A 20,443-nucleotide genomic window follows, 5' to 3' on the forward strand; every position below is an offset into this window, starting at 1 on the left:
TCCTGGCCCCTTCCAGCTTCTGGCGTTTGCTGGCTTCCTTGATGTTTCTTGGCTTGTAGGAGGCATCCTCCAGTCACGTGGTTGTCTTCGCTTTGTGTCTTCACACAAGAGCGCTCTGTGCCTATGTCCGAGTCTCCACCTTTCATAAGGACACCAGTCCTACTGGATTAGGGTCCACGCTAACTTATGACCTTATTATTTGGTTTCCTCTATAAAGATCCTATTTCTGTGGGAGGGTATGGCTCAGTGGTAGAGCGCATGCTTAGCATGAACAGGGCCGTGGGTTCCATCCCCAGTACCTCCGTTAAATAAAGAAACCTAATTACTTTCCCCCGAAAAACAAAACAAAACAAAAAATTTTTAAAAATCCTATTTCCAATTAAGGTCACTTTTTAAGGCCAGAGGGTTAAGACTCCAGCTATCTTTTTGGGGGACACACTTCAACCTGTAATCCCCTGAACTCGGGGCCTGCCGGGTCCTGCGGGCTCACATCTTACCGGTCCCGTGTGTTCTCCTGCAGAACCGGGCGGTAGGTCGGCCCAAGGGGAAGCTGGGCCCGGCCTCCGCGGTGAAGTTGGCTGCCAACCGGACGACGGCGGGAGCTCGCCGGCGCCGGACGCGATGCCGCAAGTGCGAGGCCTGCCTGCGGACGGAGTGCGGAGAGTGCCACTTCTGCAAGGACATGAAGAAGTTCGGGGGCCCCGGGCGGATGAAGCAGAGCTGCATCATGCGCCAGTGCATCGCGGTGAGTGCGCCGAGGGCGCCTCCACCCCGGGAGTGGAGGTGGCAGCCCTTCCTTCCTTCCTCCAGACCCCACCTCCCTCTGCGTCAGGCCCGCCTGTCCCCTTTGCTCGTTGGTCTGTCCAGTCTTTCTGCTTACAGAGAAAGTCGCCACAGCAGAAACCTCGGGCGTGGGGGTGCTCTCACCCTCCTGGGAAGAAAGGGGGCTCCAACTAGAGCTGTTTTCAGATTCCTCGCTGCAGGACTGGGGCAGTCCTGCCACGTGCTCAGGCTCCTTTTTCTTCCTAGTCTAATGGTCTTGTAACGCCTTCCTGTCCTCCATGACCAAGTACTTTGAAGTCTCTGCCATTAAAAGATGTCAAGGCAACCTGTCCTGTCTGTGACCCCGTTGCCAACATTTATGGTCCAGTTCATGATGGTTCTAGGCCCTCCCTTCCTTCCTGTCCTGCCTTCAAAGTCAGAGGTCTGGGTGGAAGGTCAACGCCCCTCCTGAGGGGGCTCCCCCAGAAAAAGAGGACTGATTTATGGTGCCCAGGAGCTGGGCGGCCGCAGAGCCTGGCCAGCGCCTCTGACTGCCTCGCCTTGCCTCCCCTCTGGCCTTGCCCCAGGACAGGGCCGCGGACGCAGACTCCGGCACCTCCGCCTGGTCCTGGCTCTGCCCTGTGCACCCCTGGCACACACCCACACACTCTGCCCTCCTTAGGGCACTGCTCTCAGGGTCCTCCCTGTGGGAGTAGTGATCTCTGTGCTCCCACGGGAAAGCAGGCTCAGCAGGAGGGACAGGATCCTCGGCCCTGGGTGAGCCCTCGCAGGTACAGCTTGGCTTTGGGGAGGGGGCTGGGGGCAGCTTCTCTCTGGGGCTGCTGTCCCTCCAGTACTGGGGCACCTTCCCTTTCCCCTCCACACATGTACTGCTTGTGTTTCTGTGTTTTCCTGCTGTGGTTCTTTTTTCTTTTATTTTTTACTGTGGTCAAAATTTACCATCTTAAACCATTTTTAAAAAGTTATTTATTTATTTACTTTGTTTTTTGATGGGGGGAGGTAATTAGGTTTATTTATTTATTTATTTTAACGGCAGTACTGGGGAGTGAACCCAGGACCTCCTGCATGCTAGGCAAGCACTTTACCACTGAGCTATACCCTCCCCCCTCCATCTTAACCATTTTTAAGTGTAGTTATGTTACCTGTATGCTCATTGTTGTGCAAACTGATCTCTGGAACTTTTTCATCTTGCCGAATGGAACCTATATCCATTGAACAGAAACTCCTCTTTCCCCCTCCCCTAGCCCCTGGCAACCACCTTTCTACTTTCTGTTTCTAATTGTGACTACTTTAGACACCTCATGTAAGTGGAATTAGGCAGTATGTCTCCTTCTATGAGCTTATTTCACTTAGTTCAATGTTCTCAAGGTTCTTTCACATTGTAGCATGTGCCAGGATTTCCTTCTTTTAAAAGGCTGAATAATATTCCATTATATGGATATACTGCGTTCTCTTTGTTCATCTGTTGATGGGCATATAAGTTGCTTCCACCTCTTGGTTATGCTGCGGGGGAATATGCGTGTGCCTGTATCTCTTTGAAATCCTGTTTTGAATTCTTTTGGGCCCAGGAGTAGGATTGATGGATCATATGATAGTTCTCTTTTTAATTGTTTGAGGGATCTCCATACTGGTTCCCCACAGTGATGGCTCCGTTTCCCATTCCCACCAGTAGTGCACGAGGGTTCCAGTTTTCCCCACATCCTCGCCAACACTCTTTATTTTCTCTTTTTTGATAGTGGCCATCCTGATGGGTGTGAGATGGACCTCGTTGTAGTTTCGATCTGCATTTCCCTAATGACTAGTGATGCTGAACATCTTTTCCTGTGATTCTTGGTCATTTGTAGACCTCCTTTTTATACAAATGTCTATTAAGTCCTTTGCCTGTTTTTAAATTGTATTAGTATTTTTGTTGTTGAGTTGTAGGAGTTCTTTGTGTATTCTGGGTGTTAACCCCTCTCAGGTACGCAGTTTGTAAATATTTTCTCCCATTGTGTAGGTTGCCTTTTTACTCTGTTGACTGTTTCCTTTGCTGTGCAGAATGTTTTTTGAGTCTCACAGCTTGTGTTTTTGTTACCTGTACCCAGGTCATTTGAATGGATTTCAGGAAATTTGAGTGCCCCCTTGAAATTAAATATAAGTCTTTTTCTGTGCGCATGTGTGTCTGTGCGTTTTTCTGGAGTGAGAGTCCATGACCTGTTGCATTCTGCCACGGTTTAAGAGAGGTTGTCTGTAGGGACTGTGGGTTTTGAAAGTGTCACCTAAAACTTGGCATGTTAGCAGTGCCCCAGGACTGTCTTCTTCAGCCATACTTTCTCTTTTACCCCCTCCCTCCCCTGCTATAGGAACCTGTCTCTGCCGTCCTGTTCTTTGCAGCTCTGGTGCCTAGCCCCGGCGCCTGGCACAGGGCGTGTCAGTGGAAGGAAACCTCACGTGTGTGTCTTCCTCTCCAACCTGACGTGACTTCTGGGACTGATGGCAAATGCAGCCTCGACCTGACCCTCGCTCGGGACCTTCTTGCTCTTCTTCCAGCCTTTCCACTTTGTTGGGGTGCTCCCTGCCATGTTTTGCTCACCTCTGACCTGTGCAGGCCCACCTCTATTCCTTCTCCAGGACCTTCTCCCTGATGTGCCGGAGTCTCCCTCTTCCCATCAGCATCAGCAGCCTCCCCTTTGCGCCTCTCTCGGGGAGGCTTCCTCCCCAGACTTAATCGCTTCCCACCGCCCCACACTGTCTCCCTCTACCCCCGGCCTGGGTTTCCCCTCCTGGGTCTCTGCAGTGGTTTTGCCTCTGGTTCTCCCTCATCACCTACTTCAGAGCCAGTCTCCACCCCTCACCCACTTCCCATCACAGACCATCCTCTGACAGCCAGGTGTGCCCTTCAGCATCCCCAGCTCTGGCCCACTGTGCTCCCCGGCCGGTCTGGCCTGCTCCTTGCTGCTCAGCGCATCCATCCGGCTCTTGCTTCTCTATCCTTGTTCACAGCGATCTCTCCTCTTGGAGGCCCCTTTTGCCCTTCCTGCTCCCCACTTTTCTCTGCGCCAAGATGCCTAAATTCTCTGTCCTGCGAGTCCTCCAGAAACAGCCTCGCTGCCCCTGGTAGCGTTTGCACAGGGCTTTCCCGTGTTTTCCTAGGACTTCAGCGTGTTCTGTCTTCATCTTCCCAACCATCTTGAGGTAGCAGCCGTCTTCCTCCCTCCTGTTCGCCTCTCGGTTGCTGGCCTCAGGCTTTAGCAGATCTTTTTTAAGTATTTGCTGAATGACCGATGACTCTTTGCCTTCAGTGTTTTTTATTTGAACACAAATGTTTGTGCCATGTTACAGACTTTTTCAGTTATCAGCGGAGTGTATATCCCAGCTTATTTGAAGACACTGTAACTCAGTTTAATAAAAATTGGTGGTGTATTTCCCCGGGTTTCCCGGTGCTAGGAGGTGTGTAAGGAGGAGAGTGAGCGAGCCCTGGCCTGTCCACGGGGATGTACAGTCTAATGCACCAATTCTCACACTTTGTGGTCTCAGGACCCATTTACCCTCTTAAAAATGATGAGAACCCCGAAGAGCTTTTGTTAATGTGGGTTATTTATTTATTAATATTACTATAATAGAATTTTTAAAATATTTTAAATTCATTTAAAAATTACTAGAAACCCACTACATATTAACATAAGTAACATTTTTTATTGAGAAATAACTACCTCTTCCAAAATGAAAATGATGAGTAGGAAAATGGCATCCCTTTATGTTTTTGTAAATGTTTTTTGTGTCTGGTTCATCAGAAGAGACCTGGATTTTCACATATGCTTCTATATTCATTCTATTGTGATGTTGTTTTGGAGGAGCTTTATGAGGAAAACCTGGCCTCATAAATACGCAGCTGGGAAAGGGAGGAGGAATATTTTAATAGCCTTTTCAGATTATTGTGGATATTCTGCTGCTGCACCACCAGAACTCAACAGGTGGCAGTTGCTTGAGGGTTAGTTGCAAAGTGGAATCTGAAACTGTATCAGTGAACTCTTCATACTGCTACATTAAAATTCATTACTCTTTCTCGCCCCTCCGATAGCTCATGCATACTGTTGTAACATCATACATTGGTCATTTGGAAAATACTGGCTAACTGAGTTATACAGATTTTCCAAATATGAGCACAAAACATTACACAATGTTAAAAAAAAATTGCCTTTGTTAACACCATGACCAGTGTGTCCTCAGAAAAGTCTTTAACTATTGGGAAGCTGTCTAGTTCGTGGTGGCTACTATAAGTTTTCCAAAATTCTAATTTTTGGTTGAAAATTTGAATTTCATCATCTGCAACAAGTGCTTTATTTTTCTGGAAGGGACAGGCTCACTAGTTTCATCTTTGAGAAAATGTGCCAATACCCATGTTTTTTTATTGTCAGTCATTCTTCCAAGTAAAATGATGTTCTATGGAAACGTGGCCAGTTTAGCTCACAGCTCGGTCACAGGAGTGCTTTTCCTTCAGATAGCCATCGTCCTTTGGCGTACAGCTGAGGTAGTTAATGCATGCTTCCTATTTTGTCATGCAGAATATTAAAAGGATGTGTACTCAAAGGTCAAAGTTTTAATAAAATTCACAATTTTTAGTGCTTTATCAACGTTTTTAAGTGAAACTGATGATCTTTTTAAGGAGCGTGTGGCCAGGAATAGCCCACTGACTCCCAGGGCACTTTGGAGCCCCTGCACTGACAGGTGCCAATAGTTTCACCCACCCGTGCAAATGCCAGTGCAGTGAAAAAGGCAGGTAACGTCTTCGTAGTATTCTGAAGATAGTTTGATCTCCCTGGAAAGGTTTGGGGACCCCAGAGTCCTTGGCCTGTGCTTTGATAGCCGCCAGAGAGATGCAGCTACAGCATCGACTTACAGATCTGGGCTCAGTTTATGCCCCACTGCCTTTCTCAGGTCTTCTCTCAGATGTGAGGCTGTGCCTGGCCTCTGCTTTTCGAATTAGCCCTCCTTTCCCCCACCTCACGGCTGGCCTGGCCCGCCTTTATTTTTCTCCATTTCCCTTGTCACCATCCAACCTGCCCTATTGCTCTTCATCTTGTCTCCCTCCCCACTAAAATGTAAGCTCAAGATAGCAGAGATTCGTGCGTGTTGTTTACTGCTGTCGCTGGCACTTGGAGGGGTACCCGGCACCCGGAAGTAGTAGCTGGAGTGTATCTGAGTGAACGAATGGCCAATGGGCAGTGCCCGGGCCGGCCCTCCCACAGCTCCTGACAGCAGAGCAGCTCACAGCCTCTGACCTGTTCCCCATGGGGTCCTGGCCATGCTGACTCCTCTGTGTTCTCCCCGGCTCTTCAGCCAGTGCTGCCCCACACCGCTGTGTGCCTAGTGTGTGGCGAGGCGGGGAAAGAGGACACAGTGGAAGAGGAAGAAGGGAAGTTTAACCTCATGCTCATGGAGTGCTCCATCTGCAACGAAATCATCCACCCTGGATGCCTTAAGGTGAGCAGCCTTGGGGGCATCTGAGTGCTGCTCGGTGCCTCACCCAGGGCCTCTGGTGGTGCTGATGCTGGCAGGGGTTGGGAGGCAGGGGGAGTGAGGCTAGGTTCCTTCCCTGGAGGACCTCTGAGTCGGGGGGATTCTGAGTGTCAGAAGATGAGCAGAGGGCAAGAGGGTCTGAAGTCGCTCAGACCTTCCACCCATGTCTTTGAGGCAATGAACACACTCTCCACCTCCCTGGACCTCAGAACCACAGAGTCCCCAGAGTCTTGCACCTGGACCAGGGGAGGGTGGATCCCGTAGCAGCAGGTGGTTGCATTCCTATCCTGTGTGCCAGGAACCTGTTCCCTTGGTGTGCCCAGGCAGGACTGCCTTCTCCTGGGGACCGCCATGCTGGGCCCCCCTGTCGTAGGCAGCAGGTTCCACCTTTGAAAGGAAGAGACTGCTCTGGGCTGGCACACACCTCATACCTTCTGTCCTAAGACAAGGTCATCATCCCTGGCACCTCCCTTCAGCCCAGCTGTCATCCTGTGTGTATCTGTGTTTTGAGAGATCAGAGGCTCTGAGGTGTCTGTCCCCTTCCCTCAGTGGTGGCGGGGTTTGTTTTGACTCTTACCCTATCCCCCAAACACACACACCTGCCACTCTGAGAAGGGGTTCTGTGATTTTTCTCTTGACCCCTGTCATCTCTCTTTCCCAGATCAGAAGCTCCGGGAAGGCAGGGACAGCATGTTTGACTTGCTGATGCCAGGCACCCAGTACGGTGCTTATTAAATGACTGTAGTTTATGGATCCTTGCTGGGTACCAGGCCCTGAGCTAATTGCTTTACATAAATCCAATGAGACAGGCACACCCCACTTCATGGTGGAGGGCGCTGGCCCGTAGACACGGAGGGATTTGCCAGGAATCCCCGAGCTAGGAAGAGGCAAGATCAGGATTGGAACCCTGACCCGAATCCAGAGCCACCTGTCTTAATCTCCCTTGTGTTCTGTTGGGCAAAGGTGGTGTGGAAATGGCGTTTGGGAGGGGTTGTTGATGCTCCCAGCAGGCCTGGCCTTGTCCACCCCCTCCCTGCTTGCTGACTGGTGTGTGTCCCTCGCAGATTAAAGAGTCAGAGGGCGTGGTCAACGATGAGCTTCCCAACTGCTGGGAGTGTCCAAAGTGTAACCACGCCGGCAAGACCGGGAAAGTGAGTGCCGGGCTCCAAGTCCCCGGGGTCAGCTCGGGGCGGGGTGCCCCTTGGCCTTGCCAAACCCAGCCTGTCCCTGCGATGGCGATGTCGGCTTGGGGGGGTCCTGGGGACTCGGGGGCAAGTCCAAAGATATACAGTTCTCGTGTTCCTTCTCTGTTTTTGGCCTACAAGCAAAAGCGTGGCCCTGGCTTTAAGTACGCCTCCAACCTGCCCGGCTCCCTGCTCAAGGAGCAGAAGATGAACCGGGACAACAAGGAAGGACAAGAGCCTGCCAAGCGGAGGAGTGAGTGTGAGGAGGCACCGCGGCGCAGGTCAGACGAGCACCCCAAGAAGGTGCCCCCTGACGGCATCCTGCGCCGAAAGTCGGACGATGTGCACCTGAGGAGGAAGCGGAAATATGAGAAGCCCCAGGAGCTGAGTGGCCGCAAGCGAGTACGGACTGGGAGCGGTGGGCCGCGAGGGGTGCCTGGCTGGTCCTGGTTGCAGGGGGCGGGGGCGTGGGCAGGCGGCTGGGAGAACTCTGGAGCTTGGCCTCTGGCTGCCCTGAGCAGATCACATTAAGTCCCGAGAGCCCGGCCCAGGAGAAAGGAGGGGAAAACCAGCAAGTCATTCCTCTTCCCACCCCTTTAGGCCTCGACGCTTCAAACGTCCCCGGGTTCCTCCTCTCACCTCTCGCCGAGGCCCCCTCTAGGCAGCAGCCTCAGCCCCTGGTGGAGATCCAGTCTCACTTACTTCCAGCAGCAGGTGCTCCCACGTCGCCCCGCCCTCCCGAGGCCCCCAAGGACTTGCGAGTCCCGGGCCACCCCCCCACCCCTGCCCCACTGGCTCTTGAACCCATTGCCGCAGACCTCCGAGGCACCTGTTCGCCGTAGCTTCCCAGGCCTCAGTCCCGGGGCGCTGGCTCGTGGTTCTGACGTGGGGCCTGGGAAGCTGAAGCTGCCGCGGGGAAGCCCTGCTGATCTGGGGAACCTCGGAGGATCCTGGCGGCCCCGCTCCGCCCACCGGCCCTTCCAGCATCAGCCACGAGGTGGCGCCTGGTTGTCTTCTCCCAGCTCCAGCCACTAAGGCTCATCTGCGAATGCTGCAGACCGAGCCCCGGGGACTGGCTCCCAGAGAGCCCAGTCTAGCCTAAGTGGGCGACTGCACATCTCTGGGTCTGTCCAGGGGTGGGAGGTCCATTGGGTGGGGACAGGCCAACCACCCTCCGCCACTTCCAGCTTCTTCCTTAAAACCAGCAGGCAGGGCCCACCCATCTGTCAGCATGGAAGAGGTGGAATTTGTTGGGAAGGTGACCCCACCAGCCTCTCCTCTGAAGACTGTGGACTCGTGGTGGGGTTGGATGTAGAGGGAACCAAACCCCACAAACCCTGGGAGCAAGCTCTGTATCCTTTCTTTCCTGTGACAGCTAAAACCTGGCAAAGAAGATAAGCTTTTCAGGAAAAAGGTACCATCTCCCTCCTCGCCCCAGGCCCACTCCTGGGGCAGTGGGGCGGAGGGTGGGGAGGCCTGGGTGGGCCCATCCCTGAGCCAGGGGCTTACCCACCTGTGCTCCCCTCCTCCCTCAGAGGCGGTCCTGGAAGAACGCCGAGGACCGGATGGCTCTTGCCAACAAGCCTCTCAGGCGGTTCAAGCAGGAGCCGGAGGACGACCTGCCCGAGGTGCCCCCCAAGACCCGGGAGAGCGACCACTCCCGCTCCAGCTCCCCCACCGCGGGGCCCAGCACCGAGGGGGCGGAGGGCCCCGAGGAGAAGAAGAAGGTGAAGATGCGCCGGAAGCGGCGGCTTCCCAACAAGGAGCTGAGCAAGGAGCTGAGCAAGGAGCTCAACCAGGAGATCCAGAAGACGGAGAGCAGCCTGGCCAACGAGAACCACCAGCCCATCAAGTCGGAGCCCGAGAGCGAGAACGAGGAGCCCAAGCGGCCCCTGGGCCTCTGCGAGCGCCCCCACCGCTTCAGCAAGGGGCTCAACGGCACCCCCCGGGAGCTGCGGCACCAGCTGGGGCCGGGCCTGCGCAGCCCGCCCAGGGTCATCTCCCGGCCCCCTCCCTCCGTGTCCCCGCCCAAGTGCATCCAGATGGAGCGACACGTGATCCGGCCGCCCCCCATCAGCCCCCCGCCCGACTCGCTGCCCCTGGATGATGGGGCGGCCCACGTCATGCACAGGGAGGTGTGGATGGCCGTCTTCAGCTACCTCAGCCACCAAGACCTGTGTGTCTGCATGCGGGTCTGCAGGACCTGGAACCGCTGGTGAGGGGGCGCTGGCTGAGCTGGGAAGTGGAGGCAGCAGGCGCCTGGCCCTGGGTTGGACCGCAGGCTAAGGCTTAGGCTAGACCAGGGATGGCATATGTGTCCCCACCTGAGTCACTCGTGATGCTCCTTTCTAAGCCCAGTCCTGCTTAAGTATCCTTCTCAAAGAGTTCTAGGCAGCTTCAGCAGTCCGGTCAGTGTGGTCCTGTCGTCGAAGAGGTGAACCCTATTTGCTTTCCTGTTTTAGCTCCTTGGGAAGTGAACTAAGGACCAGGTGGGAAGTGAACTAAGGACCAGGTGGAGTCCTTGTCCTTCAAGTTGAGTTAGCCCAGGTTAAGAGTGAGTGTGCTGGTTACTGATCTTAATCCCTGCTTTGATAGTTCCCAGCTTTCTGACCTTCATTTGGGAACAGGCGTGGTGCCTGCCTTGCAGGGTTGTTTTGAGATGTGGCCTGCGGAGGGTGTAATAAAGCCCCGGTAAACACTTTGTGGAGAACAGATGCTGGTGCTTTCCTGGGGCGCGGGGGTGCTGTAGCATTCAGAGCAGAGACACCCAGATATGAACAAGACAAACGAAACAAGGTCCAGAGGGCGAAGTTAAGGAGCCTCCCCTTGGGCTTGGTAGGTGGGGGACTGACCACAGCCAACAGGGGCTCCCCAAGTGATCCCCCAACTCTGATGTTGCCCCCTTCACTGGGCCTGGCCCCCAGGTGCTGCGATAAGCGGTTATGGACCCGCATCGACCTGAACCACTGCAAGTCCATCACACCCCTGATGCTGAGTGGCATCATCCGGCGACAGCCTGTCTCCCTGGACCTCAGCTGGACCAATATCTCCAAGAAACAGCTGAGCTGGCTCATCAACCGGTTGCCTGGTGAGCCCTGGGCCAGGTACCCCCAGTGTGCAGTAACGGGGGCTGGGGTGTGTCACCTGACCTGCCGCCCCACCCCCTTGTCCCCCCAGGGCTCCGAGACTTGGTGCTGTCGGGCTGCTCGTGGATCGCAGTCTCAGCCCTCTGTAGCTCCAGTTGTCCGCTGCTCCGGACCCTGGATGTCCAGTGGGTGGAAGGACTAAAGGATGCTCAGATGCGGGATCTCCTGTCCCCGCCTACAGATAACAGGCCTGGTGAGTGGCCGGACCGGAAGTGTGCCCAAGGGGGTCACATGGAGGTGGTGTGACCAAGCTGTGCTGTTGGGTCTGGTTTTCACCACAGACCCCATCTGACACTCACATCCTTGAGGCTTCTCTGGCCTCAGCCCTTCTCCAGAGGATGCAGAGCTGAGTCCCAGCGGCTGTTCTCGGCAGCCTTGGGCACAGACGGGATCTGTGAGAGGGCAGAGCTCCCTCTGCACACCCAGGACACCATTCTGGGAGCCCTGCGTGCATGTGACTGCTTCTCTGTTAATTTATCCTTCAGGGTCAGCATGGCCAGACAGGGCCTCACAGGGTAGAGACCTCCTTAGTTGGGTTGCAGGGGTCACTGCTTCCCGCCAGTTGCTTAAATGAGGAAACCGTGGTGACCCAGAGGTGCTGTGCTGTCTCTGCCCCAGTTGGCTGAGCACTGCTGGGTGGAATGCAGGCTCTGTATTTCTAGATCTTCTGACTATAAAGAATCTGGAAGTGATGTGGAATCTTTTGATTTTTAAATGTTGGAACCAGTTCTATCTTATGGGGGAAATACTTAATGGCTAAATGAAACCGAGGTGTTCTGTCTGGCTGGTAGGCCTTTTAGGGTGTCATGTCAGGGTGACATCTTGCCTTTCTCCTCCTGCCCCCTCAGGTCAAATGGACAATCGGAGTAAGCTCCGGAACATTGTGGAGCTGCGTCTGGCTGGCCTGGACATCACAGACGCCTCCCTGCGGCTCATCATTCGCCACATGCCCCTGCTCTCCAAGCTCCACCTTAGTTACTGTAACCATGTCACTGACCAGTCCATCAACCTGCTCACCGCTGTGGGCACCACCACCCGAGACTCCTTAACCGAAATCAACCTGTCAGGTCAGTCGGGGGCACCCATCAGAGTCTGCCCAGGACCCAGTGGGATGGGCTGAGAATTTCACATTTGTTGGGAAATACTCGTGTGCCTGTTAACAGGGTTGCAGTGTTAAGTACTGTGACATACCAGCAAACAAGACAGACACACAGCCTAGTCTAGAGGGGAAACGTACATTAAACAAGCATTATTAGGTATTTAATAATTGCTGCCCCCAAAATAGTGCTAGTAGCAGTGAGAGCCTGTAGCAGTGGTTCTTGACCCAAAGTATGGGCTAGAAAAGCTTCCCTTGGGTGGTGTGGGCACGCTGGTGCCTGGCAGCAGGGGGTGTGGGAGCGGCTGGAGGTGAGGCCAGGCCAGCCCAGTGGAGTGAGTGGCTTGGTTTCTGCCACTGTCGTCACTTCCATGTCCGTCTCCTGACCCTGCTGTCCGGGGGCCTGTTGTTGAAAACAAGAAAACCCCACAGCTGGTGCTGTTATTAAAGCTCTGTGTCTGCACACACACTGCGGAACCCTCCCTCCCTCCACTTACGGATGGGCTGACGTTGGCTCCTGAGGACTTGGGGCACAGCCGGCGGGGAGGCGGGCAGAGAGAGGCCACACACGCTGCCCACCCGCAGCCCAGCTAACCCACTTCTGGGCTGATCACTTAGGGTGGTCAGATTGGGTGTGTAAGATTTGAATGAGACTGAAAACAGAAAAAGAGAAAAACTGTTTTCTCCAGAAATTTCCAGGTAACACACGATGCCTTCACCTCATTCAAACTGCATTTTGACACGATCTGCTCTGATGTTTTGCTGCATCAGGATTCACATGCTGTTTAGCTGTCGGCCTCTCTTCATCCCACATTCATCCCCGAAAAGCGCCCTCCTGTCACCAGGGCTGCGGCTGAGCGGGAGGGGGTCTGGGTGGTGTGAGCTCATGCTGCCCCTGTGCCTAGGGAGCCTGCCTCCCCCGCGGGGAGCTTTGGTGGCGGGTGGCCGCACCCCTTGGAGGCAGAGAACAGAGAGCCACACCAAGATGGCTTTCACCTAGGACCTGGCTCCAGGCTCAGCTCTGGGTCTTGGATTGATGCTGGGCGTGCCCCGTGGAGAAGGGCCGGGCAGTAATGCACTGTCTTCATTTATTCTAATTTAGTTCCTGCGTGTGTGTGGCAGAGATCCCAGTGGGAATCCCCATGCCCTGCGGCTCAGTCCATGGCATGTTTGTATACATCGTCTTTTGTACTTTGTTTCCCACCACGATCCATTCTGCCCCTCCTTTCATCTCAGGACCTACAGATCTCTGCATTTGTGTTCAGAGCTGTGACGCACAGGAAGAGACTCCAGACCCAGTCCCTCCTAGGTTCCTTTCTTGTTAAAATGTTCTCCTGTCCTGTCAGTATAACTAGTTAAGTTTCTGCCACAAAACGGGTGACACTTAACACGTGTCCAGATGCTTCATGTGGTTGGGGGATCGGGTCTGGTGACGCGGTGAGGCCTTGGTTGTCCAGCTTTTGATCCTCAGGCTGGGTTTTATATAGAAACACTAGTTGGGTGCTCAAGGTGGCCCTTTCCCCTCCTGATTCTCACCTGGAGGCAGCGACCTTCCACTCTTTCCGACAGCAAGCCCACAATACTACTTCTTGGATTTCTTTTTCTGTTTTTCCTCTTCAGACACTGTCTGTTACTCTGCCATGTTGAACGCAAGGATTACTCTTCATACCTTCTCTCACTCCCCCCTTTTCTCCCTCCGTCTTCCCAGTTTGTGGTTGAGCCACTGTTGTTTACCTGATTACGGCCATGGAAGTATTGTTCTCTGTTGAGCCAAAGTATGTATTATGAGTATGTTTCCTTCATTGCACAATTTTTTGTTTTGTTTTCCCTGGAGTTAGTAATTGCTTCATTTTTGTTTGCTTAGTTTCTGAACAGTAGTCTCCTGAGTACTGTCCTTTCCCCACACAAACTTATCAGGTCCCCGACCAGTCTTTGTAGGAAACCAGCCTCCTGGGCTCCTTTGCCTCCTGCCCCACCCCCATTTGAACTTGGCCATTTCTGCCTGCGGCACAGCTGCGGTCCTGGGACTTACCTGGTCTCTGTCTTGTGCAGGGGCCTCTCTTTCTTTGGTCCTGTAGCTTCTTTCTTGGCTTATATATTTGCTTATTTGGTGGAGGACGTCTTCCAGACCTTGTCCATCTGAAAATGGTTTTATAATAGCTCACGTTTAATTGATAGCTGGTTATAGAGTCCATATTTGGGAACTGTGTTGTTTCATAAAGTGGGAGGCACTGCTCATCTGTCTTCTGCCTGCCAGAGCTCACGTCCAAAATGATTTGATTCCTAATCCTTTAATGAGTAATCTCTCTTTGGAAGCTTGTGGGACATGTTGCCTCTAAGTTTTCTGCAGGTATTGATGAGGAAGTTTGAGTCTTGGTTTGAGTCTGCTTTCATCTACCACCTTGAACATTCATGAGCAAACATTCTTTCACTCTCTCAATTTGTAAATGTGTGTCCTTCAGTTCTGGGAAAGCCCCTTGAATTATTTTATTTCCTTCCCTTCTGTTTTCTTTCTTTACTAAGCCCTCTGCTGCCTTTACTCTTTTTCTCCTATTTCCCACCTCTGTGTCTTTTTGCTCTATTTTCTAGTTTTCCTCCACTTATCACATAATTCATACAGTTGACCCTTGAACAACTCAGGGGCTAGGGGTGCGAGCCCTCCACACACTCAAAAGTTTGCGTGTAGCTTATAGTTGGCCCTTGGTATCCGCACTTCCTCCAGAAGCTCAAATTCTACCACCTTGGAATCGTGTAGTGCTGTATGTAGTATTTACCGTTGGAAAAAACCTGCATGAAAGTGGACCCACACGGTGCAAACCCCTTGTTGCTCAAGGGTCATTTGTAGTGCGCTTTTCATTTCTGCTGTCTTTAGGTTTGAGCATACGAAGCTGCTCTTTATGTGGGTCAAAAACAGTCAATATTGGCAGTTTTCGTGTGGTGTGACCTATGTTTTTGATTTCACAGCTGTGTTTTGTTCTCTGAACTTTTGTAGAGTGGCCTGGATCTCGATGTTGTCCATCCTAAAGATCCTGTGGTTTTATTTCCTTCTCCATGTAGACCGTCCATTCCTTCCAGTGCAGTCCTTGGCCTGCCCAAGTGGCCGTCCTCTGATTAGTGTCAACACGTGGTTGTCTGCTAAGGTGGTCGGGGGCTCTGGGCGCACACTGGGAGCCGGTCTGCTGTGGACATCGGTTGGATGGTCGGTGTGGGTCTTGTCTTTTGGGGAAGCCCAGACGTGACATCTTCCCGTCTTTCCTCTGAAGCTGGTCAGGGTTGCCAAAGGACTCTACCCCTTGATCTCCTCACTGAAGGGTTCAGGCTGGGCTTCTGGTGTTCCAGAGCTTGGCAGGGAAGGAGCTGGGGCCTCAACAGGCAGCAGGTAACTTTTCCTGTCAGCCCTGTCTGTGGGAGGGTGCCCCTACCTTGCACGGTTGCCTGGTGGCGCCCGGCCTAGAGCCCTTCTCTTGCCCAGACACAGCTCCCCTCTTCTGCTGGGGAAGGGAGTCTCTGCCTCTTACTGCTTTTTAAACAGGTTTTAACTTGTCTGTCCATCTCCAACCCCACCTCCAGGGCCCCTGTTGCTTCCAGCACCTCAACCTGTGAGGTCTTCTGTAGACTAAATCTGCTTCTCCGCTTTCCCTTAAGCCAGTTTGGGGTTAAGTTTCCTCAGTCTACTGAATTATTACCTCTTCATAGCTTCTGTAATTTTTTTAAAAAATTGTTTTTTATTGTGGTGAGATACACGTAACATAAAATTTACCACTCTAACCATCTTTCAGTGCGCAGTTCACTGGCATTAAGGACATACACGTTGTTGTGCAGCCACCGCCACCCCCATCCCCAGAAGGTCCTCTTCACCCCGTCAGGAACTGGGTCCCGCTACACAGTAGCTCCCCCTCCCTTTGTCCTCCCACCGTGGCAACCACGGTTCCACTTTCTGGGTACCTCACATAAGTGGGATTATACAGTTGTTTCTTGTGTGACTGACTGACTTTACTTAATGTAATATCCTCAGGGTTCATCCGTAGTACAGCACGTGTCAGAATTTCCTCCCTTTTATAAAGCTGAAACGTATTCTGACGGACACTGGAGTTGCTTCCATCTTTTGGTTGAGAGTAATGCTGCTTTGAACGTGGGTGTGCTAATTGTTTGGGTGTGTACCCCGAGACTCAGCTGGGCCATGTGGTAATTCTGTGTCCAGGGTTTTTGAGGAACTACCGTATTGTTTTGAGTAGCAGCCGCACCATTTTACTTTCCCACTTACAGCACAAAGGGCTCCAGTTTCTCTGCATTCTTGCTAATGCTTATTTTCTGGGTTATTTTTAATAGCCATTCTAAGGGGTATGATTTCAGTGTGGTTTTGACTTCAATTTCCGTAATGACTAGTGATGCTGAGCACCTTTGCATTTGCTTATTTGCCTTCGGTACATCTTTGAAGAAACTTTCTACTCATGTCCTTTGCCCACTTTTTCATCAGGTTTTTCTCTTGTTGACTTTTAGTTCTTTATACATTCTAGCTGTTACTCCTTTACCAGAGACATGATTTGCAAATACTTTCCCCCATCCTATTGTCTTTCTCACTCTTGATAGTGTCCTTTGTACATAAGTTTTTAATTTTGATAAAACTTGTATCTTTTCCCTTTTGTTTCCGGTGCACACCATGTACACACTTGGCACATCTTCTGCTGTGACACAGTGTAGTGTCATGTCCCCAGCAGTGGGACTGCCGCTGTCAGAGCAGACGCAGGTGGCGGGACAGCCCCCACGCCCCTCTGCCCGCTGCCATTCCTGTAACCCTAGGGGGCCTGCTTTGGGTTGCTCCATCCTCAATCTTCTAGCTTTACCTTCCCTCCCCTTACAGGATGTTACACGTCCTTCATCACTTGCCTGCGGTAAGATTATAAAGGGGGGTTAGCATTTGACACATTAATTACAACACTAAGGGAGACCCTTAGAAAAACTGAGGGGTCCTCCTCAGATCATCTCTTTGGCAGCATCCTTGTCACTTTCCCATCTGCCTTCATCTGTTAGTGGCAGTGACGGGAGGCGGACAGCTTTCCATGACCTTGGTCCATGTTCGTGGATGCTGCTGCCTTTATACAGTGCCTGAAAGGTGTATCCCGCACTCTGTGAGCTTCTGTGCAAAGACTCTGTGCAGACCTGTGGAGAGCGTTTGAAGGGGCTCCCTGGATCAAGGTGGTCTGCTCTTTGGTGACTTGTGTGGTTCTGGGGCTGGGCTTCCTCTCGCCACCCCCTAAGCTGGGGGGACTCTGGCAGGCCGGAGCCGGCACAGGCCTCGTACGCGTGATCGCAGTGTGCCCTTCCTGTTTGTATTCCTGCTCAATTTAATAGCAGAATGGAAGTGTGGACACTAGTGATGACAAGCAGAGGTCTCAAGCTTAATACTGCATAAATCAAGGACTCACCTGGCTCAGAGAGGGGGGACTCTGAGCCTCAGATGCTAACTGGCACTGCAGAACTGACCGGGTTCAGTTCCACAAGTAAAGAGGATGACAGAAGCCAAGTACACGTGGATGGACATACACGGTTGAAGTGTGTGTGCATCCACAGGGGAGGGTTTGAGATTCTGGTTTTGCTCTCTGGACCCTCTGCGGCCCCTCTAGCACACGGGGCTCCTGCACAGGTTTCAGGTCGACAGTGAAGGGCTGGCCCGCATGCCGTGCCCCATCTAAAGCACTGGTGCCCAGTGAGCAGGGGGCCCCAGGATGGCCACGCAGGTGTTCACTCCCCCCGTCTCTCCCCCCGGGAGTAAGGTATTAAATGGGAAAGGCAAGCTATTTTCCGATGCTGTGTGATCCTCTCTTGTAAAACCAGACAGGAGACCTGTTGGTGTGAGAATGTAGACATGCAGAGGGGGCCGTGTGGTAAAATTCTAAGGAGTTTCACTTGGAACGTGGGAACTTTTTTTCAAGCACTTGTGAACCTGATTCCGGGCAGGTGGAAGCCCTGCCCATTTGAAGAGAGGTTTTAAGTTGCTGAGGGCCTGGGGAGGGCAGTGGGGCTCACCTCCGCGCTTCCTCCGCCTCACGCCGTGTCCTCTTCCCCGCAGACTGCAATAAGGTCACTGACCAGTGCCTGTCCTTCTTCAAACGCTGTGGAAATATCTGTCATATTGACCTGAGGTACTGCAAGCAAGTTACCAAGGAAGGCTGTGAGCAGTTCATAGCTGAAATGTCTGTTAGTGTCCAGTTCGGGCAAGTGGAAGAAAAACTCCTGCAAAAACTGAGTTAGTCCAAGGACAAGTCTGTAAATACGGGGTGGGGGTGGGAGGGGACATGGCAGGGGAGGGTAAAAGACTTTTACAAAAACTAGGGCTTTTATTTTCAATCTGGAACTTGGAACAACAGACCATGGAACGATTCCACTTCACAAGTCTTGCCGAAGGAGAAGCCGTTCCACCACCCGTCCTGGGGAGGAGTGAGCCGGGCGCTCTCCTTTGGTCTTTCTGAATCAAAACTGCACTGCTTTCTGGACCATTTCTAAGGCGGCCTTTACCAAGAAGACATTCCTGTTGGAGAGGAGGGTGGACTTGGGAGAAATTCGCTTACTGAACGAAGCATGAGCTTAGGAATTTTTTTTTGGTGGTGATGTTTTTGTTTTGGACACCTTGTTCCTGGCAACTTTGGGGGTTTTGGTGTCAACATAAAGTGGACCACACACCACATCTGCCGTCTTGACATATTTGTTTGTTTGGTTTTGTTACATCTTACATTATGCAGAACTATTTTTGTACAAATTGTTTAAAAGTTATTTATGCAAGGTTTGAATGCATACCAGTGTTTTTATTGTTTTGAGATTGCCAACTTTCCTGGTTTCCTTAAGGTAGAACTTAACCTGTGCTTCACTGATACAAACCCATCTACACACGTGCCCAGATCTGGCAAAGCAGGCTCCGACCTTCCAGTGAAAAGCATGTTTAACTGGAAGTCGACCACCTGCTTTGTACATCAAGAACTTACATAAGCATGTTGTGGATATATGTAAATTATAGTCAAGGTGAGACACTTTGCTAAATTTCCTCTGTATAGAATTCACCTTTTTCTCAAAATTTTAAGATTCAGATTTCAGCCTTTGCACTCAGGAGGGTTTTGCTCCAGCATGAGCTCTTGTCTACATAGATCTAATTTATACAGTGAGTCAAGAAGTAGAATAAATGATCCAACATTTCTTCCCTTTTTTTCTCTCCTCTGAAGTGTGAGTTGAGTTCTCGTTTAAGGTTCCTAACACAGCTGTTTCCCAGTTGTAAAGTTACGCATTCACAAGTGCCATGGCTGTACGGTGGTGTGTTCCTAGACCTTCCCTGACGTGCTTTTACCTTTGTTGAATTTGTATAAACAGTTGTACAAAAAATCCAGCCTTGGACTTGAGGGTTTCTGTTCTAGGGGTGGACTAGAAATCTGACTAGGAAGTCCAGGGCAGTGGTCTCAACATGAGTGTACATTGTTTTGAAGCCAGACAGGCTAAATTTTTTTCACCTGAGAAATGCAACAGCCCCTTGGTACATTTTTTCCATCTTCAGAAAGAGATCTTGTTGTTTGTGGCTAATAAAGGTAATGGGAGAGAACTGTGCTACCCCAGTGTCCGTGTGAGAACTGCCGCAAAGGGCAGGATGGCTTAGCTGTGCGGGGTGCCTCTGAGCACACCTGTATAAAGTAACTCCCACGGCCACCTGGCGCTTCCACTGCCACCCGGGGTGGGGCGTGTCCAATTCCTCAGCCTCCAGCTGAGGGAGGCCGCATCCTGCCCTGGTAACCTTGGGCGGGGGTGGCTGGAGGCACTTGGTTATGAGGTGACTTCCCCGGGGTGGGGGCGTAGACACAGAAACCAGCGAGAAGTTAGCTTCAGGTCATAGAACTCTTTTAAATGACAGGTCCCTGCCACCTCATACTCAACACTGAACAACTGCTCTAGTCCCAAAAATGGAGAGGATAAGCCAGCTTCCTCCCTCCCTCCCTCAGTCAATGACGTAAGCCTCGGATCTTGTGGGACTGGCCTTCCTGCTAATGGCAGTTTCACACTGCTCCCCCATCTTTTTCTTTTTTTTTGACCATGCTGAAATGAACCTAGATGGAACCATACCTCCTGTTAATTTAAATCCAAAGAGCCTTTCTGACTCAGGTTGGAGACATCTGAGGCTGCTGCACCCCAGAATTTAACTCAGACAAGGCATTTAACAGAGGTAAGATTAGTTTAACACTCCATGGTTTATTTATAAAAACTGTGGCTTACCTTGACAAGCCAGAGCATTCATCGTGGAGCACCCACACAAGAGGTCAAGTTTCAGTGTTCTTGGCAGCCCGAGTTCTGTGAACTTCCGAGTCAGAGTTCCTCTGATGTCCAGTAAAGGCATCTTCTGCCTAAGAATTGTAAGAAACAGTGGTTTCCCAGTGGAATCTGGGCCGTTTCTCCTGTAACACTTCCTGGAGCACATAGGTCTGCTGAGAGAGGAGGTGAAGGGGGAGCTGCCAGGGCTGGGGAGCCAGAGTTTCCACAGGGACACCCACAGCACAGAGCATCTCTCTAGACATGAGGCAGGCTGGGGGCAGGGCTCTGGTTACAGATGACCTGCCCCTCAGTGTACTGAACAATCCAGTTAAGATTATACCCCAGTACAGTCTCATACAGACCTATACCTTCAAGAATGAACTTTAGACGAGGCCAGGCCAAGCTAGACGCTTGCACACAGCTGCTGAGCCCATACACCGCACCTGACG

The 20,443-nt window shown here is 51.9% G+C and overlaps 1 protein-coding gene across 9 annotated transcripts in view; it reads left to right on the plus strand.

Annotated features, from left to right (window-relative positions):
- The window catches only part of KDM2B (lysine demethylase 2B), a 107,673-nt gene extending 88,590 nt beyond the window's left edge, over nt 1-19,083 (plus strand). For 7 of the 9 annotated variants that reach the window (XM_032471849.1, XM_032471852.1, XM_032471847.1 and 4 more), the window contains 11 exons: nt 521-745; nt 6,103-6,246; nt 7,347-7,433; nt 7,599-7,868; nt 8,067-8,180; nt 8,842-8,880; nt 9,002-9,681; nt 10,391-10,554; nt 10,644-10,805; nt 11,461-11,679; nt 17,779-19,083. In XM_032471849.1, coding sequence (XP_032327740.1) covers nt 521-745; nt 6,103-6,246; nt 7,347-7,433; nt 7,599-7,868; nt 8,067-8,180; nt 8,842-8,880; nt 9,002-9,681; nt 10,391-10,554; nt 10,644-10,805; nt 11,461-11,679; nt 17,779-17,960 — 2,286 coding nt within the window. In that variant the 3' untranslated portion in view covers nt 17,961-19,083. The remainder of the gene's footprint in view (nt 1-520; nt 746-6,102; nt 6,247-7,346; nt 7,434-7,598; nt 7,869-8,066; nt 8,181-8,841; nt 8,881-9,001; nt 9,682-10,390; nt 10,555-10,643; nt 10,806-11,460; nt 11,680-17,778) is intronic. The other 2 variants (XM_032471848.1, XM_032471851.1) reach the window with 1 other exon arrangement.
- The last annotated feature ends 1,360 nt before the right edge of the window (nt 19,084-20,443 follow it).

This window comes from Camelus ferus, chromosome 32 (genome assembly GCF_009834535.1).
Source record: "Camelus ferus isolate YT-003-E chromosome 32, BCGSAC_Cfer_1.0, whole genome shotgun sequence".
In the NCBI taxonomy this organism is placed as follows: Eukaryota; Metazoa; Chordata; class Mammalia; order Artiodactyla; family Camelidae; genus Camelus; species Camelus ferus.